The 12260-nt window shown below is 44.2% G+C and overlaps 1 protein-coding gene across 1 annotated transcript in view; it reads left to right on the forward strand.

The window, feature by feature from the left end:
* The window catches only part of LOC126419759 (uncharacterized), a 316376-nt gene that overhangs the window by 120682 nt on the left and 183434 nt on the right, over nucleotides 1-12260 (forward strand). Inside the window, exon 3 of the mRNA XM_050086933.1 lies at nucleotides 11796-11842. Within this exon, the coding sequence (XP_049942890.1) occupies nucleotides 11796-11842 (47 nt within the window). The remainder of the gene's footprint in view (nucleotides 1-11795; nucleotides 11843-12260) is intronic.

Raw genomic sequence — 12260 nt, forward strand, 5'->3', positions numbered from 1 at the left:
GTTTCGAAAAAGACGGTCGTGTGAAACCCAGCTCGCGCTATTCGTCCACGAGACTCAGAGGGCCATATACACGGGTTCACAGGTAGATGCCGTGTTTCTTGACTTCCGCAAGGCGTTCGATACTGTTCCCCACAGTCGTTTAATGAACAAAGTAAGAGCATGTGGACTATCAGACCAGTTGTGTGATTGGATTGAGGAGTTCCTAGATAACAGAACGCAGCATGTCATTCTCAATGGAGAGAAGTCTTCCGAAGTAAGAGTGATTTCAGGTGTGCCACAGGGGAGTGTCATAGGACCGTTGCTATTCACAATATACATAAATGACCTTGTGGATGACATCGGAAGTTCACTGAGGCTTTTTTGCAGATGATGCTGTGGTGTATCGAGAGGTTGTAACAATGGAAAATTGTACTGAAATGCAGGAGGATCTGCTGCGAATTGACGCATGGTGCAGGGAATGGCAATTGAATCTCAGTGTAGACAAGTGTAATGTGCTGCGAATACATAGAAAGATAGATCCCTTATCATTTAGCTACAAAATAGCAGGTCAGCAACTGGAAGCAGTTAATTCCATACATTATCTGGGAGTACGCATTAGGAGTGATTTAAAATGGAATGATCATATAAAGTTGATCGTCGGTAAAGCAGATGCCAGACTGAGATTCATTGGAAGAATCCTAAGGAAATGCAATCCGAAAATAAAGAAAGTAGGTTACAGTACGCTTGTTCGCCCACTGCTTGAATACTGCTCAGCAGTGTGGGATCCGTACCAGATAGAGATAGAGAAGATCCAACGGAGAGCAGCGCGCTTCGTTACAGGATCATTTAGTAATCGCGAAAGCGTTACGGAGATGATAGATAAACTCTGCAGGAGAGACGCTCAGTAGCTCGGTACGGGCTTTTGTTAAAGTTTCGAGAACATACCTTCACTGAAGAGTCAAGCTGTATATTGCTCCCTCCTACGTATATCTCGCGAAGAGACCATGAGGATAAAATCAGAGAGATTAGAGCCCACACAGAAGCATACCGACAATCCTTCTTTCCACGAACAATACGAGACTGGAATAGAAGGGAGAGCCGGTAGAGGTACTCAGGGTATCGTCCGCCACACACCGTCAGGTGGCTTGCGGAGTATGGATGTAGATGTAGATTCGCGAGTGCTGCGATGAATTCGTACTGTTATAGTAAATTATGGGTTGAAATTAATTGAGCTCTTTTAAAATTTTTGAGAACACTAGGCCTGTTCTCCTTCAGAACAATCGTTCTCTCATTTCATTATACAATTACGGGACAAATAGCTTATTTCTGAAAGTTTTCGGATGCCTACGAAACTAAATTTTCGTAAGTTACCAGTACGAGTATTTTTGGACACGTAACGCATTTCGTATCAAATCAGCGTTTGTTCCGCCAAAGAATACATCGCCCCTGAATTTGATAGTCTATCAACACAAACGTACGTTTTTGAGAATTTTCGGAAGCTACCATTGTCCTGCGCATAAACTACGAGCAATTTGTAGTAAACCGACGTTGGTGATTTAATTGCTGTAGCACATATTCTAATTAACAGACTGTGCTACGTCTAGCTTTCCATTAGACAGGAGAAGTCCCATATATTATCTACATTTATCGTAAAGTAACTCAGCAGGCTTAATTTAAAGTTATTTGTTCACGAGCCAAAACGCAGCGCCATACAAATGCTGTTCTCGAACACAGGATGAGTTCGTTGATGTTCATAAGCAGCTGCCAATCGCCCTGACTATTGCCAAACTATTGGCAGCTAAGGTGAATCGGTGTGCTGGAAGAGCTCCTGAGAGTCGTTTCCCTGTGATACCGGTACCAGAGGTAGCTCAATTATTGTTCTCTCCTGCGGATCCTGTCACCTGTGCAAATGGTTCAAATGACTCTGAGCACTATGGGACTTAACATCTTAGGTCATCAGTCCCCTAGAACTTAGAACTACTTAAACCTAATCAACCTAAGGACATCACACACATCCATGCCCGAGGCAGGATTCGAACCTGCGACCGTAGCAGGACTGAAGTGCCTAGAACAGCAAGGCCACCGCAGCCGGCTCTCCTGTGCAGAAAGTACAGGGTTTGTCATTACTCGTCCACCTGACTGCGTGTGGCATATCAGTGCCAGATCTTGGCGTCCTGTACAGACTGGAAAGGGACCAGAGAGCACTCAGGATGTCGCACCGATCCTCCCTAACCTACAAATTCTAGCTGCTGTCTTTCACTGAAACTGAGCCACTGGGACTCGCTTCACCTGTTTTGGGGAAATGATTGTTCCGGTGTCAGTAGGAGGCAACCATAAAAGCGTAGGGGGTCCACTAATCGTCAGCAATTCAAACATATGGCGAATGATGGTACTCCTTAAGCCGGCGGCATAAGGAACGAGTTTGCCAACATTGACGCGGCGCTCTGCGAGTTTTCTGACGTCACTTCCTGCTATTTGTCGCTGAGGAGCCATTTCGTCACGTGAAACGCAAAATAAGTTCTGCGATATTTAGGCAATGTGCCACGTAAAGTAGAACCAATAAGAAGAGAGAATGCTCTCTACGCGACAAGTCGAAAGCAAGACGCTATGCTGTATTTGTCGTGTTCAGTAGAAGCCGATATTCAGTGGTTTTATGTTATACGTTAAACCCTACGAATATTTGCTGTTTCCAAGCACCAGCCCACGGAATGTCTCAAGAACGAATCGTTATTCGTACGATTTTTTGTAATAAAATGACGGGAAGCGTTATGTTGGTAATTGAAGAATTTTCCTTTTTAATTATTTTCGCGTTATAACTCGCGTGTTATGAGACAAAGCCATTTTAAGATCTGTTGAAGGAAGTTCCATGAAAACATGTAATTCTTGCTAGGATTTTTTATAGTTAAATGTGAACTTCGCTGCTTTTCATGAGCATTCCAAACTCTGGCACTTCAGTGCGAATGCACCTTCTTTCAGCCGTAGAATGCATTTCTCTAGCTCTGCTTGTCACAGAACCATCGTAGTATCTGGTTTAGTTCTTTCACTTGGCTCAGAACCAAAGGGCAAAGATAAGTTCTGGGGACAGTGCTGCAAATTGTGAGCTTCGTTGAAACTCGAAGCACAAGGCTGGTCTTCTCAACCTTCTTTGCCAGTCGCTGGTATGACCGAAGTATGACCTCGAAGCCCAGCCGACAGACATCACTAGGTCCAACATGCACCAGAGTCTGCAGTTAGTTGCACACTGTTTCCTCAGTGGCTCCTGGAATGGCCACTTCAACATGTTGCATGAGGCCCCCAGGCATATGCAATGAGTTCAGTTGTATGTCAGTTCCCCAATCGTACTGTAATCATTGGTGGAGATTTTATCATCCAACAATTAACTGGGACAATTACAGTTTTGTTAGTGGTGGGCGTGATAAAAAGACATCACGTGAAATTACTAAATGCCTTCTCTGAAAACTACCTAGAACAGAGAGTTAGGAGTCCTGCTCAACATATGGGACGTAATGGCAACAAACAGACCTGGCCTCTTTGAGAATGTCCACATCGAAATTGGTATGTGACCATGATGGGGTTGTGGCAACAATGATTGTTAAACTACATAGTGCAACTAAAACAAACTATATACTGTATTCAGTAAACTAGATAAAATGGTTCAAATGGCTCTGAGCACTATGGGACTTAACTTCTGAGGTCATCAGTCCCCTAGAACTTAGAACTACTTAAACCTAACTAACCTAAGGACATCACACACATCCATGCCCGTGGCAGGATTCGAACCTGTGACCGTAGCTGTCGCACGGTTCCAGACTGTAGCGCCTAGAACCGCTCTGCCACTCCGGCTGGCACTAGATAAAAAATCAGTACTGTCATATCTCAATAAGGAACTTGAAACTTTCAGCACAGGGCAGGAGCCTGTATAGAACTACGCCTCAATTTTAAAAGAATAGCTGACAATGCACAGGGTAGATATGTACCCAGTAGAACAGTTCATAATGAAAGGGAACTTGCATGACATACAGTCAATGTAAAGAAACTTCTAAAGAAACATAGATTACTGCATATTATGGATAAAACAAAGTACTGGTTTGTAGATTGAGAGATACTGAGTTAAAAGCGTTTGGCTGTCACGTGAGCAATGCGTAATGCCTTCAGTGACTACCGTACCAGACTATTGTCAAAAATATTTCACAAAACCCAAAGAAGTTCTGGTCGTATGTAAAGGCTGTTAGTGGCATTAAAATTCGTGTCCAGTACCTAGCGCATGAGACAGGAACTGAAATTGAGTGCAGCTAAGCAAAAGCTGATACGCTTAACTCAGTTTTCAAATGTCCCTTTCCAAATGAAAATCCAGAAAAATTACTCCAGTTTAATCTTCGTACCACTGAAAAGACGAATGATATAAGTATTAGTCTCAGTGGTGGTGAGAAACACGTAAAATCTTTAAAATTGAACAAAGCACCAGAGCCCTACAGAATCACTGTCAGATTCTTTACTGAGTTTGCGGCAGAGTTAGCCTCTCTTCTAACATCACTGAATATCGTATAGGTTCCCTGCGAGCAAGCAGAAGTGCTGCAACATGACGTGACATGGACTTGACTAATGTCTGAAGTTGTGCTGGAGGGATTTGACATCATGAACCCTCCAGGGCTCTCCATAAATCTGCAAGAGTACGAGGGGTGGGGATCTCTTCTGAACAGCACATTGCAAGGCATCCCGGATATGCTCAATAATGTTCATGTCTTGGGAGTTTGGTGGCCAGCAGGAGTGTTTGACTCAGAAGAGTGTTCCTGGAGCCACTCTGTAGCAATTCTGGACGTGTGGGGTCTCACACTGTCCTGCTGGAAATGCTCAAGTCCGTCGGAATGCGCAGTGGACGTGTATGAGTGCACGTGATCAGACAGGATGCTTACATACATGTTACCTGTCAGAGTATCAGGTGCCCTGCATCACTGCAACTGCACATGCCCCACACCATTACAGAGCCTCCACCATCTTGAACAGTGCCCTGCTGACATGCAGGGTCTGTGGATTCATGCAGTTGTCTCCAAGCCCACACACACCAATCCGCTCGATACAATTTGAAATGAGACTCGTCCGACCAGGCAACATGTTTCCAGTCATCAACGGTCCAATGTCAGTGTTGACAGGCCCAGGCCTAGCGTAAAGCTTTGTGTTGTGCAGTTATCAAAGGTACACGAGTGGGTCTTTGGCTCCAAAAGCCCATATCGAAGATGTTTTGTTGAATGGTTCGCACGCTGACATTTGTAAATGGCCCAGTATTGAAATCTGCAGCAATCTGCCGAAGGGTTGCACTTCCGTAATGTTGAACGATTCTCTGCAGTCGTCATTGGTCCCGCTCTTGCAGTATCTTTTTCTGGCCACAGTGATGTTGGAGATTTGATGTTTTGCTGGATTCCTGATATTCATGGTTCACTCGTGAGACTGTTGTATGGGAAAATTTTCACTTAATCACTACCTTGGAGACACTGTGTCCGATCGCTCATGCGTCGACTATAACACAACATGCAAACTCACTTAAATCTTCATAACTTGCCATTATTGCAGCTGTAATCGATCTGACAACTGTGCCAGGCGCTTGTTTTATATAGGCGCTGCGCACTGTAGCCGCGCGGTCTAGGGGCACCTTATCACGGTCCGTGTGGCTCCTCCCGTCGGAGATTTGAGTCCTCCCTCGGTCATGGGTGTGTGTGTTGTGCATAGCGTAAATTATTTTAAGTTATATTAAGTAGTGTGTAGGCTTAGGGACCGATGACCCAAGTAGTTTGGTCCCATAACACCTAACCACAAATTTCAATTTTACTTCTATAGGCGTTGCCGACCGCATTGCCATATTCTGCCTGTTTATATATGTCTGTAATTGAATATGCATTCCATTCCAGTTTCTTTGGCGCTTAGGTGTATAATCTAACGTAGATCCCTTGAACAAAAAATGGTGCCCAGTTCTTCGAAAAAGGCAGAGGTCACACCCATCTACGAGAAGGGTCACAGAAATGATCCACAAAACTACTGTCCAATATCGTTGACGATTGCTGTAGAATCTTAGAACATATTATAAGTTCAGATATAATGAAGTATCTTGAGCAGAATGACCTCCTCAGTGTCAACCAGCTTGGATTCCAAACACATTAATCATGTGAAACCCAACGTACTTTTCTCACATGACATAATAAAAGCTTTGCATCAAGGCAGTCAGGTAGATGCAGCAGCTCTTGATTTCCAAAAAGCATTTGACTCAGTATCAAACCTATGCTTATTGTCAAAAGCATGATCATATGGGATATCAAGTGAAATTTGTGACTGGATCGAGAACTTTTTGGTAGGGAGGACGCAGCATGTTTCCTTGGATGGACAGACACCGTCAGATGTAGAAGTAACTTCGTGAGTACCTTTAGGGAAGTGTGTTATGATCTTTGTTGTTCGTATTGTACATTAATGACCTTGCAAACAATATTAATAATAAACTCAGGCTTTTTGCAGATGACGCTGGTATCTATAAGTATTATGTAAAAGAAGCTGCATAAATATTCAGCTAAGTTTTGATAAGATTTCAATGATGTGCAAAGATCGGCAACTTGCTTTAAATGCTCAGAAATGTAAAATTTTGCACTTCACAAAATGAAAAACGTAGTATCCTATGACTGTAATATCAATGAGTTACTGCTGGAATTGGCCAGCTTGTACAAATACTTGGGTGTAACTACACTCCTGGAAATGGAAAAAAGAACACATTGACACCGGTGTGTCAGACCCACCATACTTGCTCCGGACACTGCGAGAGGGCTGTACAAGCAATGATCACACGCACGGCACAGCGGACACACCAGGAATTGCGGTGTTGGCCGTCGAATGGCTCTAGCTGCGCAGCATTTGTGCACCGCCGCCGTCAGTGTCAGCCAGTTTGCCGTGGCATACGGAGCTCCATCGCAGTCTTTAACACTGGTAGCACGCCGCGACAGCGTGGACGTGAACCGTATGTGCAGTTGACGGACTTTGAGCGAGGGCGTATAGTGGGCATGCGGGAGGCCGGGTGGACGTACCGCCGAACTGCTCAACACGTGGGGCGTGAGGTCTCCACAGTACATCGATGTTGTCGCCAGTGGTCGGCGGAAGGTGCACGTGCCCGTCGACCTGGGACCGGACCGCAGCGACGCACGGATGCACGCCAAGACCGTAGGATCCTACGCAGTGCCGTAGGGGACCGCACCGCCACTTCCCAGCAAATTAGGGACACTGTTGCTCCTGGGGTATCGGCGAGGACCATTCGCAACCATCTCCATGAAGCTGGGCTACGGTCCCGCACACTGTTAGGCCGTCTTCCGCTCACGCCCCAACATCGTGCAGCCCGCCTCCAGTGGTGTCGCGACAGGCGTGAATGGAGGGACGAATGGAGACGTGTCGTCTTCAGTGATGAGAGTCGCTTCTGCCTTGGTGCCAATGATGGTCGTATGCGTGTTTGGCGCTGTGCAGGTGAGCGCCGCAATCAGGACTGCATACGACCGAGGCACACAGGGCCAATACCCGGCATCATGGTGTGGGGAGCGATCTCCTACACTGGCCGTACACCACTGGTGATCGTCGAGGGGACACTGAATAGTGCACGGTACATCCAAACCGTCATCGAACCCATCGTTCTACCATTCCTAGACCGGCAAGGGAACTTGCTGTTCCAACAGGACAATGCACGTCCGCATGTATCCTGTGCCACCCAACGTGCTCTAGAAGGTGTAAGTCAACTACCCTGGCCAGCAAGATCTCCGGATCTGTCCCCCATTGAGGATGCTTGGGACTGGATGAAGCGTCGTCTCACGCGGTCTGCACGTCCAGCACGAACGCTGGTCCAACTGAGGCGCCAGGTGAAAATGGCATGGCAAGCCGTTCCACAGGACTACATCCAGCATCTCTACGATCGTCTCCATGGGAGAATAGCAGCCTGCATTGCTGCAAAAGGTGGATATACACTGTACTAGTGCCGACATTGTGCATGCTCTGTTGCCTGTGTCTATGTGCCTGTGGTTCTGTCAGTGTGATCATGTGATGTATCTGACCCCAGGAATGTGTCAATAAAGTTTCCCCTTCCTGGGACAATGAATTCACGGTGTTCTTATTTCAATTTCCAGGAGTGTATTTGTAGGGATATGAAATGCATTGATCACGTAAGTTCAATTGTGGATAAAGTAGGTGGTAGACTTCTGTTTATCAGTAGAACACTGGGGAAGTGCAGTTAGTCTACAAAGGAGATTGCTTACAAATCACATGAGAGATCAGTTCTAGAATATTGCTCAAGTATGTGAAACCCGTACCAGATAGGACAAACAGGTGATATTGTATGTATACAGAGAAGGGCAGTACGAATGGTCACAGGCTTGTTTGATCCATGGGAGAGTGAGACAGAGATACTGAAGGAACTGAACTGGAAGATTCTTGAAGATAGACGTAAATCATTCCGAGAATGTCTATTGCTAAAGATATTAGGTTAAGCTGACCAGTACCAAGTTACAAGTACTCATTCTGTACATAATGTAACCAAATGGCACCAAATAAAATTCAGTCGTTCTCTACCACACAGCACAGACGAGATATACCTGGTTAAATAAAGAGTTAAGAGTGATGATTTTGGTTTGTTATATTAAGACAGTTGGACAGGAAACAACTTGTAATTCGACTTTAAAATAAAAGATTATGGTAAGAGAACATGTCACTGCTGCACAATTGATGGTCTTCTGCTCCCCATCATTGTGCTCAAAAATTTTATCCAAGACGGGACAAGATGCTACAATTGTCACTTTTGATGTACCGGTAATTGATTCAACGAACATAAAAACAAAAAATGGTTCAAATGGCTCTGAGCATTATGGGACTTAACTTCTAAGGTCATCAGTCCCCTAGAACTTAGAATTACACAAACCTAACTAACCTAAGGACATGACATACGTCCATGCCCAAGGCAGGATTCGAACCTGCGACCGTAGCGGCTGCGCAGTTCCAGACTGTAGTGCCTAGAACTGCTTGGCCAACCCGGCCAGCGAATGTTAAAACAGCAGCTAAACATTTTTGTCTATAAACATGTTACAAGCACTAAGCCTACTGACTACAGTTTACATACGAACTCTGCAAACAAAATGTTGGTGGTGCTCAGCCAATAGATTTTATGATACTGGAATTAGAGTGTTGGTTAGCACACTGTTAGTTCTCTTTGCAGTTTGTGTCAGTTATGTGCAGTAATTAAGGAAGGTCGATACGTTCAACAACTTAAAATACTGTATTGTTGTATGTCACTTTCAGTCTAGTCTGAGTTTACCAGAAACACAGGATGTCTGTGCTATACAACATCTCATTTAGCCTACATTTTCATTATAATGACACCCCCTACACTTTAGACAGATTTGTGAAGCATTGATTAGCTATTCCTGAGATAGATAAACAGTTTTTTAATTTTGTGTTTTATTATGATACCCCTAAATTAGTATAGGGAACAGTGGTTGCTACTGCCTTTTATGGTACCATAAAGAAATGTCTTCAGAGGTGTTTCTTTCAGGCCGTGACCACAAAAGTTCCCCTTTTGAAAATTTTCTCAGTCACAGTTTACAATTTTAGTTAGAATACTGTAACCAATCACAGGTCACTATGATGCCCAATTGTCATACTACATGCACAAAGTAATTGACACTTGGCACAGTGGCTGATGCAATTGACCGAAAAGGCATTTCCCATTTACATTTGCTCCCATCAGCCACCACACCAAGTGTCAACTTAGTTTTCATGAATCTTACACCCTCCTGCTGTATTATGAAAACACATCTTTAAATCAGCATTGACAGAATGATTATGCAGCAAATTTTATTTCATACATCCTTTTAAAAAGACTCTTGAATAAACAGTTTGATACAGAAATTTTCATTTGTCATTGTAGCAATGGCAGCTATTTTTGTCAAAACTGCAATGGTGAAATAAATGCAAACCTTAATATAATATCCATTTACCTTCTAAATGCTATTCAAACGACTGTAGGCCATTTTTGTCATTAAGTCTACCAGAAATTTTCATTTTTTGCTATATCCAGATATAAGGTGAACCACTGGATGATTTTTGCTATCTGACCTATACTTTTTTGGTGAGCAAAATTTAAAAAAGATTGTCATTCTTAAAAATAAATGATAGTAAGTAACCATCCAGTTCATTCAGTTTTGCATATTTTCATGTGTTCTCATATAGCTCTTGATGTCAATGTCAATAATATATTTTTGTGTCACGGATAGGAACAACAACAAAAACTTTCACAATTACAGCTTTCAGCCATTGGCCTTCATAAACTGCAGTCTCAAGCAACTTAAACCACACTGCCAGCAGCAGCGCCAGTTCATGATGGAAATGGCGACTGGGTGGTGGTAAGGAGGAGTCTGGGGTGGGGAGGGGGAGGGATAGTATGGTGGGGATGGTGGACAGTGAAACGCTACAGGTTAGACGGAGGGCAGAAGACAGATGGGGAGGGGTAATGAGGAAAGTCACGGAAAAGGAGGGAAATAAAAAGACTGTGTGGTGGTGGTATGATGGCTGTGTAGTGCTGGAATGGGAACAGGGAAGAGGCTGGATAGGTGTGGACAGTGACTAATGATGAGGGGTAATCATGCCCTGAAATGAGAAATGTCCTGTCTACTATCCTCCCACAGTGGTATTCTGCCATCCACCGAACCTACACAATATACTCATCCATCCTTACACAACCCCTGCTCCCAATCCCTTACCTCTTGACTCATAGTCCTGTAATAGACCTATACAAAGGACCTGTCCCATACATCCTCCCTCCATCACCTACTCAGTCCATCACTAACATCACTTATCCCATCAAAGGCATGGCTGCCTGTGAAGCCAGTCATGTGGTCTACAAGTTAAGCTGCAACCACTGTGCTGCATACTATGTAGGCATGACAACCAACAAGCTGTCTGTCAGCATAAATGGCCACTGATAAACTGTGGCCAAGAAACAAGTGGACCATCCTGTTGCTGAACACGCTACCAAACATGATATCCTTCATTTAAATGGCTGCTTCACAGCCTGTGCCATATGGATCCTTCCCAACAACACCATCTTTTCTGAATTGCGCAGGTGGGAACTTTCCCTGCAATATCCCATAACCCTCCTGGCCTGAACCTTTGTTAGTCACTGTCCTCACCCATCCAGCCCCTTCACTGTTCCTATTCCAGCACTACACAGCTGTCGTCCCACCACCACACCCAGTCTTTTTATTTCTCTCCTTTTCTGTGACTTCCCCCCCTCCCTCTCCACATCTCTCTTCTGCCCTCTGTCTAGCCTGCAGCACTTCACTGTCCACCACTCCCTCCATACTATCCCTCCCCCTCCCCACCCCAGCCTCCTCCTCACCCCCACCAAGTCACCACTCCCATCATGCACTGGTGCTGCTGCTTGTAGTGTGGTTTCAGTCGCCTGAGACTGTAGACGCATGTATGAGCTGCATTTGCATGAGTGTATGTGAGTGCATGGTATGTGTATTATTGATGAAGGCCAGTGGCCGAAAGCTTTAATTGCGAAAGTCTTTTTGTGGTGCCTATCTGTGACTCAGCATCTCTGCTATATGGTGAGTAGCAACTTTCCTTCTCATAATGTTGTAACATTCCATCCTGGATTTTCCATTATTGATAATAAATTTTTGTGCCATTTATTATGTTTGCTGCATAGAAGTTGAGTTATGGTCTTGCAATTTCCCATAGAATTTTTTTGGATTGTGAACCTTCTTCATTATTAGTAAAGTCTTATCATTTTCCTGTTTTTGCAGGTACGGGAAGGAGGCGGTGTTCTACATAAACGGGGAGAAGTATACTGGTAAGTACATTTTAATATCATATTGATTCCCTTTTGCATAATTCTGCTTACCCCTTCTATAAATTTCACAAATTTTTATGGGCTGTCAGCTGATTAAAATCATTAGCAATGAGATTTAAGATGCTCAAAGTGAGGCCTAAATAATTCTTATGTTTCTGAACTGTTTGTGGGATATTGTTCCAGTTATAAAATAGTGTAATATACAATGGCAACCTGAGAAACTAGGTCACAGATAGGCACAACAAAAAGTCTCTCCCAATTAAAGCTTTCGGCCATTAAGGCCTTTGTCAACAATACACACACACACACACACACACACACACACACACACACACACACACAAGCAAATGCAACTCACACACACAACTTCAGTCTCAGGCGACAGTGTGGTTTCAGTTGCGTGGGACTGCAGTCATGT

The sequence above is a fragment of the Schistocerca serialis genome, chromosome 9 (genome assembly GCF_023864345.2).
Source record: "Schistocerca serialis cubense isolate TAMUIC-IGC-003099 chromosome 9, iqSchSeri2.2, whole genome shotgun sequence".
Classification (NCBI taxonomy): domain Eukaryota; kingdom Metazoa; phylum Arthropoda; class Insecta; order Orthoptera; family Acrididae; genus Schistocerca; species Schistocerca serialis.